Source organism: Musca autumnalis, unplaced genomic scaffold (assembly GCF_047663935.1).
Source record: "Musca autumnalis isolate F117 unplaced genomic scaffold, ASM4766393v1 scaffold_3, whole genome shotgun sequence".
Classification (NCBI taxonomy): domain Eukaryota; kingdom Metazoa; phylum Arthropoda; class Insecta; order Diptera; family Muscidae; genus Musca; species Musca autumnalis.
In genome coordinates this window covers 160,220,183-160,243,669 of record NW_027411866.1, presented here as the reverse complement: position 1 = coordinate 160,243,669, position 23,487 = coordinate 160,220,183, and the positions used below count along the sequence as shown (strand labels likewise).

General features: G+C 34.6%; 1 protein-coding gene across 4 annotated transcripts in view; it reads left to right on the top strand.

Moving 5' to 3' along the window:
* Positions 1-23,487, top strand: part of LOC141398036 (sodium-dependent neutral amino acid transporter B(0)AT3) — an 82,011-nt gene that overhangs the window by 19,248 nt on the left and 39,276 nt on the right. For 2 of the 4 annotated variants that reach the window (XM_073975137.1, XM_073975140.1), the window contains exons 3-4: positions 19,755-20,242; positions 20,405-20,712. In XM_073975137.1, the coding sequence (XP_073831238.1) occupies positions 20,153-20,242; positions 20,405-20,712 (398 nt within the window). In that variant the 5' untranslated portion in view covers positions 19,755-20,152. The remainder of the gene's footprint in view (positions 1-19,754; positions 20,243-20,404; positions 20,713-23,487) is intronic. The other 2 variants (XM_073975141.1, XM_073975138.1) reach the window with 2 other exon arrangements.

The following is a 23,487-nucleotide window of genomic DNA, read 5'->3' as shown; positions in this document are numbered from 1 at the left end:
TATATATGGTAAATATTTCACATACATCCCAGATGTCAATATAAGCGATAACCAATGTGTGTGTCTACCTACCAATACATAACAAAGAACGAATATACAGAAAAACAAAACATAGGGTTTTTCTGAACAAAAACCGGGTAAATGTCAAAAAAGACAATTAAAACGTAACAATATCGATTACTTGTCAATGAGAACCGTACCTAAAATTCTCTGAGCAACATTTTTGTGGAATATTTGGATGCTGTAAAATCTCATCTTGTGGTACTTTTACTACGGTTCAAGAAAGAAAGGACGAAAAGGACATGAAAGGAATTGAGTTAGAAGAATAAAATGTTCTACAAAAAGATTCGCCGTTCGATTTGACTGAAGACATGTAATCTCAAAACGAAGCTACAATAACGGCAAACAGAGATATAAAGCTATTTTCTCAAGCATCATAGGCGAAAATTCAAAAAATTCATCGCGCGATATCTCAGAAACTTGACCTATGGGGAAAATTTCCTTTTGGGTTCTTAATATACTCTCTAAGGGCTTTCATCTCCAAAAGGAATTTTCCACCGCACAGACCTTGAGTTCCAATTTGTGGCACAGTGTAATTATTGTTTACAGTAAATATTTTCAACACATAAACTGTTGCCCATCCTTTTATTATTGTCTGTCTGCCTGTCGGCCTATTTGCCCAGCATTTTTAAAAGTAATTTTGTGGCTTGAATATCGTCGTTGGTCGTTGGCCACGAATACCCCATAAATTTCCACAAACTAATAACATAAAATTACAAAGAAAATACGCTTATACAGTCATTATGAGTGATTACTGCCCTTCATTTTTGTTGTTGTCATTGTTGTCGTTTTGTGTTCATCAAATACGTACTTTGATATTGTCATCATATTAGTGTTGTGGTGAGGTTACAAGTGATTGTTATCAAATTTATTTGTTGTCACAATATTTACCTTTCCAGTGAAAGGATAATGAACACTACGATATTACTTGCAGGTGTCGTGATTTTTTGTCGTAAATGCCGGAAACCAATTTTTTAACACGCCGTTATAATTTGACACACACATTCATTTTGTCATAAAGCAATTAGGAAACAATATTTGCCGTGATGATTTAATCAAAGATGTTACCAATTATGTATAGAGCAATTACAAAAATATATTTTGAAAATAGATTATTGAAAACAATAGCGAAAGAAAATAGGGGAGAATTTAAAAACGTATTTATCAAAATGAATTCAAACACAATTCTGGTTAAAACTCTCTAAAGGATTAAATATCCAAATCAAATGAACTGAAATGAGATTAAAGTATTAAACCCACATTCATGTGATCGAATTCTCTAAGTGCAGTGTTGTATCATATTTGCAAAAGTAACCTTTAAGAGTTAGCTTTGATTTACAGTTGTTTTGTATACACCTGAAGTTGGCAATTGTCCAAACACAAAGATTTATGCTTTGCTATGTCCAAGAAATTTTGCAATAAAAGAACAATTTTACAATCTGCAATCAAAATGCCATTACTTTTTAAGCATAGCATTCAGTTTCCAATTTAAATAGAACAAGTTACAAAGCGTTTTGTTCAGCCGAGCTGACCGTTTTATACCCCTCACCAGTATTTATTCGGAATATGGACAAATTAGTTCCTACTACAAAAGTACCGATGCCCGCAATTTTAGGTGAAGAAGAGTTTTGACAACTATTTTAAGCTAATTCGGTCAGCTAAATACTTCAAAATACCTGAAATCTGTTGGTACCGTTGTATCCACAATTTTTGATGGAGAAGTTTTTAACCACTGGAAGCTATAAATGCTAGTTGACACAAAAATTTTGCCCAAAACTAGGGAACGGGACGTAGCGAAAAGTGTATCTCGACACCATTTCGTTGGGCCCACCAGATAAAATTTGAACTTTTCCAAGTTAAATGTACCAGAATATTAAAAAAAAAAACTATCATATATGGAGGTAGAGGGCCTGTCCCCCATGATTACGTCGGTAATCGGTGGTACCATTAGATTAGGCCATACCATAACATGGAGATGTTTTTTTAACCACTTTGGACTCTAAATGCCAACTGACATCCAAATACCTTCAATCTGACGGTACAGATTTATGGAGTTATTCCGTAACGTGAACATAAGTTCACAACTGTTGGTCACTACGAACCCTCAATGCTACATTACATTCAACTAAAGCCCAAAATGTAGATAATAACTTCTTAAATAATAACTTGCATGAAATTGGGCGGTAGCGATATATTAGGCTATACCACAACGTGGACCTACATATATCCACAAGTTTTGACAGATACGTTTTTTGACCACTTAGAGCCCTAAGTGCCAAATTATAGCTTATTCGGTCTGACAATGTAGCTAAAAACGTCAACATTTCTGAAATCGAGCAACACGTTAAATGGGGGCTATACCAAAACGTGGACCTACGTACACAATTTTTGTTCGAAATGTTTTTTGACTACTTCGAACCTAAAATGTCGAATTATAGTTAATTCGGTCTGAAAATACAACTAAAAACGTCAAAGTTCTGAAATGGGGGCTATTTTAAAACATGGACCTATGCTGACAATTTTTTGGTGGAGAATTTTCGTGACTGCAGGGAACATTAAATGTCATATTACGTGGTAGTTCGGTCAACAAATTTAGCTAAGAACCTCATAATACCACAAATCGGGAGGTACCGTTATGTGGGAGCTATTCCAAAATATGGGCCTATATGGAACATTTTTTGGTGGAGAAGTGTTGGGGCTGCTAAGAACCTTAAATGTCAAACTAAATCGGTTAAACTGCCAAAAATCTTAAAATCGGGAGGTACGGTTATATAGGGCTTACGTCAAAAGATGGACCCATGTTGATACTTTTGTTGAAGAACTTTCGTGACTGCAGGGACCCTTAATTGTCAAAATACGGGTAGTTCAGTTCAAAAATTTAGCTAAAACACCAAACATATCGAAAATCGGGAGGTACCGTAATATAGGGGCTATGCCAAAACATGAACCTATATTGATAATTTTTGGTGGATAAGTGTTGGGACTAAAAAGAACCTTAAATTTCAAATTACAGCTAGTTCGGTTCAAAATTGTATCCAAAATCCTCAAAATACCGAAAATCGGGAGCTACTTCGAACATGACCTGCCTATGGAAAAAAGACACTCAGGAGTTCTAAATCAATTATTGCGGACGCTAAGGTTATTCCAACAGACGGACATGGCTATTTCCTTTATTTTTGCTGTGTTGATGGTGCTCCCCAGCAAAACATTTCAATACATGTTCAATTTTTTTTTTTTTGGGTAGCAGATTGAAAACTATGTGCAAAGAAATACTCACAACATCTTTAATATTGGTCCAAGTTGAAAAAAATCTGTTTTCGAATTTTTTGCTTTTGTATCAGCTATCTAATAAAAAATGGGAAAACATTTCACAGTTGGCTTGGATGTAATTTTTGGGATTAATTATTTAAAATTGAAGAAGAACAAAACACGAAATTAATTTAAGATGATACTTGACTCTCCGGTTGACGTAGGGGATGGAAGATACCAAGGAACGGTCCTGACCGGTTTTAACGTGGCAAAGCACAGAATTTATCTTGGTCCCTCTTTCATCTCAAGTGGACACTGACCTCCTCGTGGTGTCACCTGGGGAACTACCTTTAACACCCGTTAAAGGTAGTGAGCTAACATGTGCCGCGCGTTCACCCATAAGAACGTTAAAAACTTGCGTTTGGGTGTCGGGTTAGTAACAATCCCCTAGAAAAACAGCCTACTATGAAAAAAAAACGAAAGAAAAGAAAAACAAGCCCCTCTAAAGTTGACGAACCCCGCAAACGTTTTAAGGACCATAATCTGCGAGAATCTGCACCTGGAATGTTCGCATCCTTTATAGAGAAGGTGCATTTCTTCGCATTGGCAGACGTACTTGAAAAGTTCAAGGCCGATATTACTGCCATACAGGAAATACGATGGATTGGGAAAGGCGTCACAACAACACCTAAAGGTGACGCACTGTATTATAGGTGCCATGACGTAAAGCATGAGTTTGGTTACGGATTCGTAGTTAGTCGGAGACTAAAACATCTGGTATCCGACTTCACCCCAGTGAATGAAAGACTTGCTGCAATTCGAATAAAAGCTAAATTCTTCAACATCAGCTTTATTTGCGCTCATGCTCCCACTGAAGAAAAGGACGAACAGACCAACGATATATTTTACGAGCGCTTAGAAGAAACATATGACCGTCGCCCTGCCCATGACATTAACATCATTCTAGGCGATTTTAATGCCAAAATTGGAAAGGAGAATATCTTTGGCCCAACAGTCGGGAAATTCAGTCTCCACAGTGAAACATCTGACAATGGTATGAGGCTGATAGACTTTGCAGCTGCAAAAAACATGGTAGTTAGCAGTACCAGATTTAATCATCTCGATATTCATAAGGCCACCTGGCTGTCTCCAGATCAAAGAACAAGTAATCAAATTGATCATGTTGTGATAGATAGAAGACATTCATCGAGCGTGTTGGATGTACGATCGTTCCGAGGCGCAAACATTGATTCGGACCACTACCTTGTTGCAGCAAAGGTACGTACCCGTCTAAACGTTGCAAATAAAGCACGAACAGTCACAACGCGGAAGTTGGACATCAATAGGCTGCAAACACAACAGATAGCCTCGGCATATTCCACTCAACTAGCCCAATAGCTTGTCCCGATAACATAACAACACAATAGCAACATATTGCCCACTCCATGCAAACAGCCGCAAAATCCATACTTGGATTCCAGAGACCTCCAGAATGGAATTCATGGTGTCAGGAGTGTCGTGCTGCTACCGAAGAGAAAAATGCGGCATATAGAGCTACTTTACAATCAGTAGCAACGCGTAGCGCACGAGAGAGATATAGGGAGAAAAGGAGAAAAAAATTCTACCGAAGAGTGAAACATCAAACAGATGGCTGTGGTACAGGCAGATCCTCCTGTAGAGACCAGCAAGGTAATCTGGTAACAGATACAGATAACGTGCTCAGGATATGGAAGGAACATTCTCCAATCTGCTGGTATCCAATAGTAGCGAAGACGATGATATCACAGATCAAATCCCAGAAGATGGTATAGAATGTATACCGCCCGGCCAAGATGAGGTAAAAACAGCAATCAAGCGGCTGAAGAATAATAAAGCAGCAGGAGCCGATGGCTTACCAGCCGAGCTGTTTAAAACCGGAGACGACGCGCTGATAAGATGTATGCATCAGCTAGTTAGCACCATCTGGCAGGAAGAACGCGTACCCGACGATTGGAACCTGAGCATCCTGTGTCCCGTCCACAAGAAAGGAGATAAGACTGTATGCTCCAACTATAGGGGCATAAGTCTTCTCCCTATTGCCTATAAGATAGTGTCAGGGATATTGTGCGAACGACTAAAGTCAATGGTCAACGAAATAATTGGACCATACCAATGTGGCTTTAGACCTGGCAAGTCCACCATTGACCAGATATTTACCCTACGGCATATCCTGGAGAAGACCCAAGAGATGCAGATCGACACATATCACCTTTTTGTCGATTATAAAGCAGCATTCGACAGTCCCCTCCGATCAAAGGTATTCCATGCAATGTCTGAATTTGGTATCCCCGCTAAGCTCATCCGGCTTTGTAAGATGACTGTAACTGATACTAGGTCCACAGGACCAACTGTGAAAGTTGGTACCTATAATTTTGAGGTAGTTAAAGACTTCGTCTACGTCGGCACTGCCATAAACACAATAAACAACATCAGTTGTGAAATAAGAAGAAGAAGAATTGTATTGGCCAACAGATGCTACTATGGTTTAAGTAAGCAATTTAAAAACAAAGCCACATCTCGTCAAACAAAAATAACACTATACAAAACGCTGATACTACCCGTGCTAATGTATGGCTCCGAAGCATGGGTACTTGCGCAAGCAGATAAGGCAGTGCTTGGTGTGTTTGAGAGGAAAATTCTTCGAAAGAGCTACGGGCCGATTTGCGTTGACGGTGAATATCGACGTCGTATGAACCACGAGCTCTATCTGCTATACAAAGACATAGTTAAACGTATCGATATGCAACGATTGCGTTGGCTAGGCCATATCATAAGAATGAGCGATGATGAACCTGCTAAAAAGGCGAATGAATACATGCCACATGGCGGTGCACGCAGAATCGGCAGGCCTAAGCTTCGATGGATCATACAAGTGAATGAAGAAATGAAAAGGCACGGTATTCCCAAAAGCGAAGCGAAAAACAGAGAGGATTGGAGATATTTTCTTAATTCGGTCTATGGAACAAATGTTCTGTAATGGGCCAGCTAACTATGTAATATCCAAATCTGAACCGATTTCAAATAATTTGGCAAGCTGTTTGCTAGTCCAAAGTTCATTGAAATCGGACATTCGTTGCGTGTTTGGTGCATGAAATTCGAGAAATCGGGCGAAAATATATGGGAGATATATCCAAATCTGAAGCGATTTTCATGAAAACCGTTCTTCCGGATGGACGGACATGCATAAATCGACTAGGAAGTGATTCTATGTATATCCCTAGACGGAACTATGTTTCTATCTCGTTTCCTTTTGTATGTTACATTTTTTTCAATTTGGACCAATATTGAAGAAGTTATGAGTATTTCTTTGCACATAGTTTTTATAGAGTTCGACCTTTTCAAAATGCGATATCTCCGCAACCCTCACCCAAAAAATCTGAAAATGTATTGAAATGTTTTGCTGATGAGCAGCATCAACTCATCAAAAAATAAAGGAAATTAAAAACCAATTTTTTTCAAAAGTGTCATATTTTTCTCAGGACTTCCCATATATACTACATAGGGTCGCAAATGATTATGATTACAAAGGGGAAAAAACAAACTTAATGTGCCCTCGATACTATTATGGAAGGTATAAAAGTATTAAGAGAGTTTTTCAGCCTTTCTTTTAAAAATCGGCTTAAAACATTTTCATGAAACAATATAACATATACAGTTAGGTATATAAAATAAATCCTCTTACAATATGGTATCCAAAAGCTCTTTCGTCCTGTTTATTTTTAGAACAGCATTTTTCTTTACAACTCCACAAGAACGAACGTGCTTTATGGGAAAATGTGTGCTTTGATTGTCATCAGAATAAAAGTGCCAGACTATCTACTTAAGATAATGACTGGTATTAATTTAATTTAATTTACTTAGAAGATAGATGAATGTATTTTATTACCTACATATATAACGAATATGGATTACAGTTTTACATTTGAAGGACAATTAGACGAGTATTATACAAAATTAAATGATACTGATAAGATTAGAAAGAAATTATTAGCCCCTATTGAACGAAAATATATAATAAAAATAATAATTGTTCTAGTTTCGAGAAGGGTTAATAGTAAAGTGAGAAAAACTACTGGTTAAAACTGCATTAGTGTATGTATGTATATGGGAATTTTAAAGAAGATTTATATTACAGAAAAAAAACTTGGCGTGCTGGTGCTTTTAATTACAATTTTAAAATGTGGCTGATATATGTATATAGTAGACTTAATGACATATGATTCAGGGGAATGTGTATCCATGCCTTCTTTTTAAACATGATTTCTATAACGTACTCGTATTTCGATAAAACATTAAAATCAATGAAATGCAAATAACGTGTTATATATATGTACATATGTACGTACATATAGATATGTGGGTATGTATGCACGTACCTGATTTAAAGTCTAAAATCCAATAAAACAATGTTTTTAGTATATCGACAGTCATTTGCCATATGACAATGAAGATACGCACGAAACATCGAACAGATGTTGTTACTGATACAATTGTTATCATATGCCAAACGAAACATGGCAAAAGAAAAAAGACGATAACTTAACTTTACCAAAACTCACTTAAATCCAATTTTACAAATTTAATTTATGTATAGCAATAAATTTCGTAAAAGAAAGATAATATTTTATTCTTTTTGCATAAAAAACATTTGCTGAAAGAAGAAAGTTAATCTAAAAGACATTCAAGCGTAAAATTATGTATATTCTTTAAAGGCATGAGGAGGGAAGTTACTTTTATATATGTATGTATACATACATATATTGTAAAAATGTCCGTATTGTACAAGATGCATGGGTAATATAAAAACAATTTACACTTTATTGAAAGCTATAAGACATATGGTCAAAAAGTTTTCAGATTCGGAAGATGGAAATAGTAAAACCACAAATGAATTATTTATCCGTTGTTACTAAAAGAGCAGAGCAATAAATTCAAGTTATTTTGGAATTGTTTATATAAAAGGGTTCATATATGTATGTTATTCCCAAAAAGGATAGAAGAGAAAATGTATAAACAACTGAGCAAAGGCTATAGTCGGCAGCAAAAACCAAAGTCAAGGTGAGATTTTCTACTTTCATTGGCTTTTGAAATACACTTACTAGAAGCGGAGATGTTTACTTACATAAGAACAAAACGGACGCAACCTACTGTGAATCATTGTAAGGTTGAGATTTTCTACATTGTCAGGTTTTGCTTTGGGAAGGCCATCAGCCATCGTTGTGGTATTAGTCATTACAATTGAGATCCTAAAAATTAAAGCTTGGATTGGATAAACGGCTATTGCAATATTTACGTTGTTTGACCACATACGCCAACCTACTTTACATTGCTGTAAAGGTGGTATATTTTTCATCCATTATCAGGTTTTGCTTTTGGCTACTTCCCCCATCAAGACCCAAAATTTGGTGACGATACGATCAAAATTGCCACCTGTTTGATGTAAAATATGTCTTTTCATATGTTATTGATTTTCTTACTTCAATATAATTTTCAAAATATAATTTTCCAAATTTATTTGTTATGTACATTTCGTTTTACGGAAGTTCGGTGTAGCAAAATTATAACGTTCACATACAGGGTTCTCAGATTTTTGTACCCTCAGCATTTATGCTAACGAGGGTGTATACACTTTCATACTGGCAAAATGTGCCTCATCGAAATAATAGTTTTAGACCCCAAGTATGTTTGGACGAAATGTGTTTCAGACAATTTGGAGTCGATTTAGCAATGGCCGTCCGTCTGTCTGTCTGGCTGGCAGGAGCGCACGATAACTCTCGAACGGATAAACCGATTTGGTCCAAAATTGGCTTTCGTAGTTCGAAGTTTAAGTTCGAAGATGGGTTATATATGTCCACTCCTTCCAGTACCTCCCGTACAAAAGTTCGAAAATGTTCGGAAAATTTGTGTGCACTCTTGAAGGGAGAAACCGACTTTGCACATCGTGAAATTTCTACTAGACTTAGATGAAGTTCAAATATGGACTCAATCGGTCCACTCCTTTGTGTACCTCCCACACAAAGTTTCGGAAAAAGTTTAGTTTAGGACCTGCTTTCGAATCGCTTGGATTTTTGTTGTAGCAACGTGCATTCACAATCCTCTATACGACTGTACAACTTTCATCAGGGGCAAGTACATACATCCTGAGAAAATTGCCTGCAAGGTTCAAAAGCCCCTATGACACCGTGTGTAGTGGTTGGAGCGCAAGATAATTCTCCAACGGATCTGCCGCTTCGGTCCAAAATTTTGCCCTCGTAATATTTTGTCGAAACTTAGTTTATTTTCGAAGATAAGCCATATCGGTACACTCGTTCAGATACCTCCCCCTCAAAAGTTCAAAAATGTTCGGAAAAATTTTGCGCACGATAACTCTTGATGGGAGTGACCGGTTTAGTACATACTTTACACATCCTAACTGATATAGATCAGGTTCGAATATGCACTACATTTGTTCACTCCTTCGGGTACCTGCCACACACATTTTCGGATAAGTTCACTTTAAGAGCTGCAATCATTTTAATTTTTGCCTCAAGTACGACGGTAAAAGTTTTTTCAGGGACAAGTCCATACTTCTTGAAAATACAGCCCGAAAGGTGCATAAACCCCTTTGACACCATGTAATGGATGGAGGGCACGATAACTCTCGAACTGATCAACCGATTTGGTCTATATTTTGTCCAAACTTAGTTTCAGTTCGAAGATGGGCTCGGTCCACAACTACCGGCACTTCCCCCCAATATTTAAAAAATGTCACTAAAATGGAATGCTCGATATCACTTGAATGGAGCAACCAATTTGGTCCAAACTTTGAATCTCTTAATATTTTGTCCAAATTTAATTTAACTTCTAAAATGTATCGGTCCTCTTCTTAGGGTACCTCCCCCACAAAAGTTCAACATTTGTGTGTAAGTGCAGTTTTGGGTCTGTTCGAAGATCCTTTGTAAATGTATACCCATGCTGTTCGTTGTGGTCCTGTTTAAAGCGATATTATGTTTTCCGTGGACAAGTCCATGCTTCCTGGCATACTGGTTCAAAAGTAATACGATGATCCACTGAAATGACTCCCAAAATAAGATCCACTTCCATAATGGACCAAGTCGGTATGTTCCTGTAAGTACCTTCTCCGCAACACTTTTGAACTTGAATCCTGATCCACATTTTTGTCGGCAAGTTCGAATTTCCAAAAGACTTAACTTTAAAGTTAAGGCCTTAACTTTAAAATTTAACCTTAACTCTAAATTCATATAGGCTGAGGGTATATCTCTGTCGGCCGACTGATACTTTTTTACATGTTTCTACCTAAATCACCAAATCAAGTGTCAGAAATAGCCAAACCGAAAATTCGTCAGTTTATGTTAAAATTCATACTGAATTTAGCTTTTTTTTATTATACTAACCCCCATTATTATAAGTATTCTTTTATTATAGTTTGGAATTACCGAACAGATTTATAGCGTTCCGTTTAACTTTAAGTTAAAAGTGATTATTGAATTTCAAGGAGGAGCTTCTTGGAATTAACTTTCAATGTAAAAATTATATTTTTAATGCCTTCATATTGGTCTATTTTGCGTTTTCAAATCCATCAGATAGTAAAAGAACACATGTAATAATGGCCCTAAGTTTTTTTACGTTTGTAACGACTCTTTAAAGTATATAAAGTTGAAATTTTGGGTCGATCTATGCTTGTTCGTCCATCCGTCTGTGGTAATAACTTTAACATCCAGACAAATTGAAATGGGACACTAAAATTTTGCACAGATGCCTCTTTTGTTTGCAGGAAGGTCAAATTCGAAGATGGGCTATATCGGCCTATGTTTCGGTATAATATCTATATAACAATACCGCCTTATTTCAGATACTTTAGAGTTTTTTCGCTACATTTTCTGACCGAATTAGCTATAACTTGGCATTTACAATCTAAGTGATCGAGAAATTTCTCAATTAAAAATTATGGACATAGACCTAAATTTTGGAACAGTCCCCATATAACGGTACCGCCAGATTTCAGGTATTCTGAAATGTTTTAGCTACATTTTCTGATCGAGTTAGCAATAATTTGCGATATGACTCCTAAATACCAAATTATAATTAATTCGGTCAGAAAACATATCTAAAATTACAAAAAAACTGAAATCGGGCGGAACAGTTTTATGGGGCCATAACCCATATTCAAATTTGACCTGCCTGCAAACAAAAGATTCATCTGTGCAAAATTGTAGCGTACTATCTCAATTTGTTTAGAACCTAGAAAGATTAGCACAGACAGACGGACGGACATGCATTTATCGACTCAGAATTTACCCTTATCAAGAAGTGTCGTGCCCAAACATATGTTACGGAATTAGATTTAACTTATTGCACTGCAGCGCGATAAAAGGCTTAAAAAGAGAAGACGTTTTTCGCTACCGCATGTCCTTTGGCTGCTACGATTTACTCTCAAAGGCAAATATGCATTGTAAAGGGTGTTTTTTTTTAAGCCCGATAGAACTTGAAATTGTAAAAAATAACACAAAAAATTAAACTGTAATCAATTTTTTTTTTATTCGAAAAATCAATACGTGACATTAACATTTGAAAATGATTTCGGGCATATGGGCACCGCGGCTGTTCTTGACGAAGTGCATTCTGGACGTCCAATTTTTGGCCACTTTTTCGAGCACTGCTGGCCGTATGTCACGAATAACACGAACAATGCTGGCCTCCAAGGCATCAATTGTTGCTGGTTTATCAGCATAAACCAGTGACTTCACGTAGCCCCACAGGAAATAATCGAGAGGTGTCAAATCGCACGACCTTGGAGGCCAATTGACAGGTCCACTTCTCGAAATCAACTTATCGCCAAATTTTGGTTTCAATAAGTCGATGGTTGCGTTCGCCGTATGCCACGTAGCGCCATCCTGTTGAAACCACATCTCCTCCGGATCAATGTCATCCATATTTTCAAATAAAAAATCATTGATCATGGTGCGGTAACGATCTCCATTGACCGTAACGCGAGCTCCGGCCTCATTTTTGAAGAAATAAGGTCCGATGATGCCACCAGCGTGAAAACCGCACCATACGGTGCATTTTTCTGGATGTAATGGAGTCTGTAGGGTCTCTTGTGGATTGGTCTCACGCCATACAAATGACGAAGTCGTCTATAAGTTGCGCGAATCGACGACTGATTTTCGAAGTAAATTTGGATAATTTCGTAGCGTTGTTCAAGCGTGAGTCTATTCATGATGATTTGTCAGAGTATACTGAAACAAATAAAAAAAAAGTTTCATCAAAATTTAATTTTTTGTGTTACTTTTTACAATTTAAAGTTCTATCTAGCTTAAAAAACACCCGATATTATTATTGTTGTGTAATTTTTTACGCGTTATTGTTTACACCTTAAAAATTAGTGAACATGTACTCATTTGTGCACGCCACTGTATATACTTTATAGGGCCGCAAATGATTATCCCAATGCTTTACCAACTGAAAAACAAACTTAAAATACCCTCCATACTATATAACTTTAGGTTATACAAATATGTTAAGCCATATTCAAATGCACGGATTTTTTGGGCAAATCTATTAAAATTGAATTAAGTATTTACCGTCTCATATGAACATCAAAAAACAAAAAATTGCTTAATTAATTAAAAAGCGGAAATTTCCTACAATTAGCCAATGAAATCGCCAACTATTCTATAAACCGCCAAAAAATCGCCATGTCGCCAAGTCAAAAATTAAGTCGCCAAACCTGTTAAAAACTCACCACGTTTGGCGAAATATCGAATATGTCAATTCACCAACTGGATGTACACCTCCAACTTATTTCACCACTTATGTTCCAAATTCCTGAACAAACCTTTATTATTGTTATTTTCTAGGGCGCCTAAAATTATGTGATGTATTAGAAACGACTTGTATTGAAACTCTTTAAAGTCGTATAAATAATATCAGTGAGTGGTGAATACCATTGTACCGAAGTTAATTCAAAAAGTGAATACTGTGTAGGGAGCCTAAAAGTATGTGAAACATGAGAAACGAATTCTACAGAAACTGATGATGTTCGTATAAAAATTAATCAGCCCTATTCTGAACGCATGGGAGTTGGGAATTTTTTTCCATTCCCATATTTTCGTATTCTGAATAAAATTTTGTGGGAGTTTTTTTCCCATTTCCCATCTCCCCTCATTCTGAATGAAGTTCGAATTGGGAATTTGTTCCCATTTCAAGAAATTTCATATTTTTATGAAATTTCATATTTTAAGACACCTACACGACAAAATTATTGCAAATATTTATAATCGCCATGTGTTTGCTTAATAAAAGCATACAAAATGTACTGTATAATATGTCATTAGTAGACTTCGGATTTTGCATATTCTTATATGCAACTTTTATTCATTTTCGTAATATAACCTTCGGGGTTTTTAAATCAGACGACTAACGTTCTATTGAAAACGTGTTAGTCTCGTCAACGACACGACAACGATCACACAAACGTACATACATATATGCCAAATTATTGCAATGCTATTCCATTTTCCGAAATGCCTTTTCTTGAATAGGATCGTTATTTTTGAACGTAGAAGCTTGAAATTTTGCAAGGGCATGTGTTTTAGTTTTAGATTCAATGAAAAACGTATTTTATTTATTTACTTTTTTTTGAGATACGTCTTCGGAAATTTATGGTGACGATATGTAATAACACGCAAAAATATTTAATAATCGAGAAATATATCCGAATTTATCTTTTTGAATTTTTGTTTTTAAATATGCAAAATAAGAGTTCTAGCGATCATTAGGAATAAGTAAAACTAGCGATATACTCGTTAAACCCCTAACTAAAATTACTCCGTATCAACATACAATTTTTAAAGTTCCTATTACTTAAAAAAAATGCGTACATCAATTCGCACATTCTGAAGAAAATGCGCTTATTAGAACAACATCACACATCGTTGACCCCATTAACTTAAAAAATCCATCAATTGAATTAAGTGAGTTGTGTTTTTGCTAATCTAATTCAAAAACCGCGAATTCAATGCAAATAGGCATTTTGTATTACAAAACAAAATTACAGTCCCCAAAAGTATGCTATAATAATTTGGTGTAACTAATTTCGAAATTTCAGCTCCCATGTTTTGTTGTTCCCACGTCGTTGAGAATATGGAAAACGTGGGAATGGGAAATTTCGCAGTTCCCATGGGAATGTTCAGAATAGGGCTGAATATCTGTGGGTGGTAAATTACCATTGTTCAGAAGTGGTTAAAATGCAAAGGAAATTGCTTCAAGGGACCGACAGCTTATACGAATTATCGAGATTTACGATTTATCGTATGTATTTCCTAATTTTTTCATGAAGCAAGTAAAAAGGAAGGTCATAACGCAAATTTCGGTTACTATATACTCCCTATGTTCACAAAAATACAACTAACAATTCATCTCCTATAACGACATTTGTAGGCAAAATTGGTGGTTTTTTTGGTGGAGAAGTGTGTTTGACTACTTTGAATCGTATATGCCAAACTATAGCTAATTCAGTCTGAAAACAAAAACAGCTAAAAATGTACAAGTATCCGAAATCCTGTGGTACCGTTATATGTGGGCTATTCCAAAACATGGACACAATTTTATTTGGAGAAGTTGTTGACCACTGCGAAGCATTGATGTCAAATTATAGTTAAGTCGGTATGAAAGTATGTATAGCTGAAAACGTCAACTTACCTGAAATCGTAGTACCTGAATCGTTGTTCAGTTATAATTTTTGGTGCAGAAGTTTTTGGCTACTAGGGATCTTAAGTTCTAAATTACAGCTACTTCGGTTTAATAATATAACTGAAAACGTTAATGTACCTGAAATCGTGTGGTACTGTTATATGGGGGCTATACCATAACGTAGACTGAGATAGTCCACCTTCGGATTGATCTGCCAGACAAAAGTCGCATCTTTCCTATTTCAATTTTTTGGGAGGTTAGAGTGTTTTTACCACAGGCGGACGACCGGACACTTTTTCAATAAGTGGTTTTTGATATCCTTTATTTTCTGTTGTACTGATGCTGCTCCTTAGCAAAATATTTCAGTATATTTCAGGCTTGAAAAAGTCGAACTCTGTAAAAGCTATGTACATACAAAGAAATACTCATAACTTCTTTAATATTGATCCAAATAGAAAAAAATCTTTTTTTGCGTTTTTTATCAGCTAAATAATAAAAATAGAAACAAATTTTGCACAGTGGGCTTGGGTGAAATTTTTGAGATTTAATATTTAAAAACAATTTTTATCAATGATTGTACTCTTCGATTTTCTTGAATTTTTTTGGAATTAAACTACGATTGATTACAGACATTTTAAGTCCTATTTGGTAGGGGGATTCAAATAACTGCTATTTTTCTTAATTTTTCTAAAATTTGTCAATACAATTTTTCCTTTATACCAGTGCACTATGGTCTTAAATCCAAATGTTGTGGCCAAAACTATTTCAACGTCCTTTTTGTATTGCAATTGATTTTTATTTATAATTAGTCAGCGGAATTTTATGCAACCCCTATTTTTGTTCCGATTCATGTCAAATTTTGGGACTGGGCATATTCTTGGCTTCTGATTAAATTGCAATCGAAACATATGACATAGGCAAAATCATGCAACAAATATTTCAACAATAGGTACAAAAATGTTTGTATGTACAATTTTTTTTGTTTAAAATTCTTGTCAGTCAATAAAATAGAGAAATGTATAACCACAGCCTCAACCATCAAAATACCGAAAATCAGGAGATATAGGTCTATGGGGGCTATATGAAGACGTGGACCTATATCGACAAATTTCAGGTGGAAAGTTTTATACCCCCAAGGAAGACTTAATACCAAATTTCAGAAATTTCGGAGGGATATTGGTGCTACAACTTTCAAAATACCGAAAATCGGGAGGTTTCGTTCCATGGGGACTGTATGACGCCGTGGACCTATGCCGACAAATTTTAGGTGGAAAGTTTTATACTCCCAACGAGGACTTTATGCAAAATGTCAACCTTCAAAATATTGGAAATCGGAAGGTACCGTTCTATGGGGGCTATATGAAGACGAGGACCCATGCGAACAAATTTCAGGTGTAAAGTTTCATACCCCTAACGAAGACTTAATACCACATTTCAGCCATTTCGGTGGAATTTTTAGACCACAAATCCTTGTATATAGTTTTGCATATGCTCATTTAATGCAAATATGTCAAAATATGCACGATATGCAAAATATGCAAAAATTTCTGGGCCTAACTCGTTTTATTTTGTGATAAAAACGAGTTTCTGTATAATCAGATTTTCTCTACGGCCATTCTAACCATATATGCATTTGCATAGGATTCTATTGCAGACAACTCATGTAATTTCCTATAGACATTTTGTATGAACGTGTCATTCGATAGTCACAAGTGAAATTGAAACTAAAATGTCAGTAGTAAGATAACATTTGCTGAGAGACCATGTGTTGACATTGGAGGTAGAAAGGCAGTATAGACATTGGAGGTAGTGAGTCAATAGACAGATTGGATGTGGTGAGTCAATAGTTCATGAAGGGTCATATGGAGACACTGGTACGAGAGTTTCACTATTAGATTTTTGGTCTATTTGAAACTTTTTGGTAGATTTAAAAGCCAGACGATTCAGTGAATTTCATTAATCTAAACGTGGTATAAGAAACTAAACTTGGTTGAAACACTACACTTTTGTTTAAATTGTAGATTTTGTTAAAGAAAGTAAGGATTATTGACAAAATCTTGACAACATGTTGACAAAGTCAACATAATAGTAGACCAAGTGGTGACATGTCGACACTTGACCCTAGGCTTCCCACAGGGTTATGATTATCGTGCTTTTTAATGAAAATTAGGAAAGAATATCAGACTATGACTCCCATTGTAACATTTTACAGCTCAGTTCTATTCAGATCAGTTTATGTACCTAAGTTGTAGTAACATTATTAAAATATCCTTACCATTGTTTAAGAAATAAAATCAACTTTTAGTAAACCCCTTTTTCTTGCTTTTGGTTTTGTATCACGTTTGTTTGTATATGCTTTTTCATGTTCCTTAACCGTAGAATAAACAAAAATCTAACAAGAATGTCAAGTATATCCGGCATAAATAAAAAACACAATTTAGATACATTTTCCTTTAAAAACTTGGCGGCGGTAAAGGTGGTTGGTTGTTTTTGTAACGTTTGTCCTTATGTGTATTTTTGCAACATTAGAAAAATAGATGTAACATTGCGCTTTAGTTGATGTTTGTCTTTTCTTTTGTTCGACATGATTTTTAAAGGATACGGTTGTCATCTTTCAATTGTTCATTGACTTTTTTATCAATCGATGTTCTTTAGATATGTATATGACTTTTGATTCTTTTGTAAATACTTGGAATATTGAAGGATTGGGGGCATATCGTTATTATGTTAGAGATAAAAAATATTTTCATTTGATTGATTGAGTTTTGATTGTGAAGGGTTATGAAAAGCCAAAGATTTACAGTAGACGACAAAGAATGACAATGGTCTTTCAATGTGTAATAAATGAGAAGAAGGATGTTCATAACAACAATTTAGGGGTTTCGAAGAATACTTTAAGAATATTTTTTTCAGCGACGTACACACATACATACTTAGGTGGGTCGATTCGGAATATTTTTGAAGAATATTTTTTGAATTTTTTGAAGGCCCACAGACCAATAGTGGTGGAGTTTTTTAAGAATATTATCTGAAGGACCAATAGACCCAAGTATATTTTTTGAAGGGCCAAGGAACCAAAGTCGTGGATTTTTAAGAATTTTTCCATTGACCAACAGACCCAATGGCGTAGATTTTTTAAAGAATATTTTTTGAAGTACCAACACACCCAATGGAGAGGATTTTTTAAAGAATATTTTTTGAAGTACCAACGGACCCAATGGCGTGTATTTTTTAAAGAATATTTTTGAAGGGACAACAGACCCAATGGCGTGGATTTTTTAAAGAATATTTTTTGAAGGACCAACAGTCTCAATGGCGTCGATTTTTTAAAGAATATTTTTTGAAGGGCCAACAGACCCAATGGCGTGGATTTTTTAAAGAATATTTTTTGAAGGACCAACACACCCAATGACGTGGATTATTTAAAGGATATTTTTTGAAGGAACGACGGACCTAATGACGTGGATTTTTTAAAGAATATTTTTTGAAGGACCAACACACACAATGGCGTGGATTTTTTAAATAATATTTTTTGAAGGACCAACAGACCCAATGGCGTGGATTTTTTAAAGAATATTCTTTGATGGACCAACAGGCCCAATGGCGTGGATTTTTTAAGAATATTTTTTGAAGGACCAACAGACCCAATGGCGTGGATTTTGTAAAGAATATTTTTTGAAGGACCAACAGGCCCAATGGCGTGAATTTTTTAAAGAATATTTTTTGAAGGACCAACAGACCCAATGGCGTGGATTTTTTAAAGAATCTTTTTTGAAGGACCAACAGACCCAATGGCGTGGATTTTTTAAAGAATATTTTTTGAAGGACCAACAGACCCAATGGCGTGGATTTTTTAAAGAATATTTGAATATTTGAAGGATCAACTGACTCAATTGCGTGGAATTTTTAAAGAATATTTTTTGAAGGATCAACTGACCCAATTGCGTGGAATTTTTAAAGATTATTTTTTGAAGGTCCAACAGACCCAACGGCGTGGATATTTTAAAGATAATTTTTTGAAGGACCAGCATACCCAATGGCGTTGATATTTTAAAGATTATTTTTTGAAGGACCAGTAGACCCAATGGCGTGGATTTTTTGAAGAATATTTTTTAAAGGACCAACAGAGTCGTAGATTTTTGATGAAGAATTGTTTTAAAAGACCAACAGACCAAGAGTCGTAGATTTTTGAAGAAAATTTTTTAAAGGACCAACAGGCCAAGAGTAATGGATTTTTGAAGAATATTTTTTAAAGGACCAAATACCAATAGTCGTGGATTTTTGAAGAATATTTTTTATGGACCATTAAACCAAAATTGTGGATTTTTCAAGAATAGTTTACGATTGACTAAGAGAGATTAGGGAGTAAAGACCAAGATTTAAAAAAATTATTTTTGTTAAAAATTTTATTTTAAGGACTATCCACAATTTTTGTAGAAATATTTTTGATGGATTAACCATCGTGAATTGTTAGGAATATTTTTCTAAGGACGCCGATTATACAAGCATTTACAACATTTTTGTTTTTATATTCTATTAACAAATTTTTAAGTTAGTAATTTTGTTACTCATTAGACCAAAAATTTACTCATACTAAATTCATGTTTTGTAAGTGTGAAAGTAAATATGTATGCCTCCAAAAATATTTATTTCCTTTTCATAGCACTTTAAGATTTCCCATAAATATTTAATGCACCGAACACTTATTTTAGAACAGCAAAAAATGGATAATAATAACTTTCTAGTAAAAGCACCTTAAGTACTCTTTCTACCATATGAGCACACAACCGAACACCCTGTATGTATGAATGTAAATGTACGAGCACCAAATCTCAAAAGCAAACGACCGACTAACCAGTATCAACACTAACAAAAATCACCTGCACCCAACATAAAAAATTAATCGATATATTCAGAAAAAAGAAATCCCTGAACAAAAAACAATTGCACCAAATCTAGTTTACGTCAAAAGCAAAGTAGAATAAAAAATCCAAACGCTTAACTTATTTTAAATCTTCAACACAACCAACCAACCAATCTAACGAATCACGGCCATCCGAATCACGCTCCACAAAAACCACCATCATCATCGTCTTCATCATCTTTCAACATGGCCAATACAGCACAACTGCTTCGACGACAAAGCTCCCGGGATATTGTATTAAAATCACAAAAGAGTATTGATCAACATGAATTAAGAGTAAGTGTAATAGAAATTTCTAATCCTCTTTCATCTAAACGTTCGATTCTAGTGCTTTCATTCATATACACCTGTAAATATTGTTGCTGTTTCGTATTAAACCAAATCAATGAACTTTTTAATTTGATTTCTTTCCATCACTAACTGAACCATGGTGACCAGGAGTTGCGTGGTCGTTTAGTTTCCGAACACAGCACAAGTAGCGCAGGCAGTCATCGTGGCACACATCATGGTACGCATCATGTCGCCCATCACACACCCATGTATGGGGCAACAAATCAAGCATTTATGTCCGATGCCTTCGATGAATCCTCTGAGGTTGAGGACACAGAGGTCAGCACGACTAAAGCTGTGGCCGAATTGGTGGCAGCCATTGAAAGTGCCCCAGCGGATATTGTGGAAGGTGAAAAAGAGGGTGAAGAACGTGAAAGTTGGGATAGTAAAATAATGTTTTTACTGGCCACAATAGGGTAAGTAGAAGCAGCACAAATTATGAATATTCAAATGTGAATGACAGCAAGACAAACAACTGGGAAAATAAAGTTTGTAGCAAGTCGTTAGTGAGGATATGTGTCGGGCTCAATTGAAAACTTTTAGACAAAAAAGGGAAAAGATCAACAACAAATTCAATTAAGAGAGGGATTGAATGTTTGATTTTTTAAAGCGAAAGTTGCAATTATTTTTTAGATCAACAGACCGTCAACCGAAGCCTTTTTATTTTCAAGGACCAAAAGACCATCAAGCGTGGATTTTTTAAAAAATATTTTTCAAGGACTAAAAGACCATCAAATGTGGATTTTATAAAGGATATTTTTTCAAGGACCAATAGACCATCAAATGTGGATTTTATAAAGAATATTTTTTCAAGGACCAATAGACTATTAAACGTGGATTTTATAAAGAATATTTTTCAAAGGACCAATAGACCATTAAAAGTGGATTTTATAAAGAATATTTTTTCAAGGACCAATAGACCACTAAACGTGGATTTTATAAAGAATATTTTTTCAAGGACCAATAGACCATTAAACGTGGATTTTATAAAGAATATTTTTTCAAGGACCAATAGACCATCAAACGTGGATTTTATAAAGAATATTTTTTCAAGGACCAATAGACCATTAAACGTGGATTTTTTAAAGAATATTTTTCAAGGACCAACAGACCATTAAACGTGGATTTTATAAAGAATATTTTTTCAAGGACCAATAGACCATTAAACGTGGATTTTATAAAGAATATTTTTTCAAGGACCAATAGACCATTAAACGTGGATTTTATAAAGAATATTTTTTCAAGGACTAATAGACCATTAAACGTGGATTTTATAAAGAATATTTTTCAAGGACCAATAGACCATTAAACGTGGATTTTATAAAAAATATTTTTCAAGGGCCAATAGACCATTAAACGTGGATTTTATAAAGAAATTTTTCAAGGACCAATAGACCATTAAACGTGGATTTTATAAAGAATATTTTTCAAGGACCAATAGACCATTAAACGTGGATTTTATAAAGAATATTTTTCAAGGACCAATAGACCATTAAACGTGGATTTTATAAAGAATATTTTTCAAGGACCAATAGACCATTAAACGTGGATTTTATAAAGAATATTTTTTTTAATATTTTTTCAAGGACCAATAGACCATTAAACGTGGATTTTTTAAAGAATATTTTTTCAAGGACCAATAGACCATTAAACGTGGATTTTTTAAAGAATATTTTTCAAGGACCAACAGACCATTAAACGTGGATTTTATAAAGAATATTTTTTCAAGGACCAATAGACCATTAAACGTGGATTTTATAAAGAATATTTTTTCAAGGACCAATAGACCATTAAACGTGGATTTTATAAAGAATATTTTTCAAGGACCAATAGACCATTAAACGTGGATTTTATAAAGAATATTTTTCAAGGACCAATAGACCATTAAACGTGGATTTTATAAAGAATATTTTTCAAGGGCCAATAGACCATTAAACGTGGATTTTATAAAGAAATTTTTCAAGGACCAATAGACCATTAAACGTGGATTTTATAAAGAATATTTTTCAAGGACCAATAGACCATTAAACGTGGATTTTATAAAGAATATTTTTCAAGGACCAATAGACCATTAAACGTGGATTTTATAAAGAATATTTTTCAAGGACCAATAGACCATTAAACGTGGATTTTATAAAGAATATTTTTCAAGGACCAATAGACCATTAAACGTGGATTTTATAAAGAATATTTTTCAAGGACCAATAGACCATTAAACGTGGATTTTATAAAGAATATTTTTCAAGGACCAATAGACCATTAAAGATTGTATAAAGAATATTTTTTTAATATTTTTTCAAGGACCAATAGACCATTAAACGTGGATTTTATAAAGAATATTTTTTTAATATTTTTTCAAGGATCAATAGACCATTAAACGTGGATTTTATAAAGAATATTTTTTCAAAGACCAGTAGACCATTAAACGTGGATTTTATAAAGAATATTTTTCAAGGACCAATTAGCCATTAAACGTGGATTTTATAAAGAATATTTTTTCAAGGACCAATAGACCATTAAACGTGGATTTTATAAAGAATATTTTTTCAAGGACCAATAGACCATTAAACGTGGATTTTATAAAGAATATTTTTTCAAGGACCAATACACCATTAAACGTGGATTTTATAAAGAATATTTTTTCAAGGACCAATAGACCATTAAACGTGGATTTTATAAAGAATATTTTTTCAAGGACCAATAGACCATTAAACGTGGATTTTATAAAGAATATTTTTTCAAGGACCAATACACCATTAAACGTGGATTTTATAAAGAATATTTTTTCAAGGACCAATAGACCATTAAACGTGGATTTTATAAAGAATATTTTTTCAAGGACCAATACACCATTAAACGTGGATTTTATAAAGAATATTTTTTCAAGGACCAATAGACCATTAAACGTGGATTTTATAAAGAATATTTTTTCAAGGACCAATACACCATTAAACGTGGATTTTATAAAGAATATTTTTTCAAGGACCAATACACCATTAAACGTGGATTTTATAAAGAATATTTTTTCAAGGACCAATAGACCATTAAACGTGGATTTTATAAAGAATATTTTTTCAAGGACCAATACACCATTAAACGTGGATTTTATAAAGAATATTTTTTCAAGGACCAATAGACCATTAAACGTGGATTTTATAAAGAATATTTTTTCAAGGACCAATACACCATTA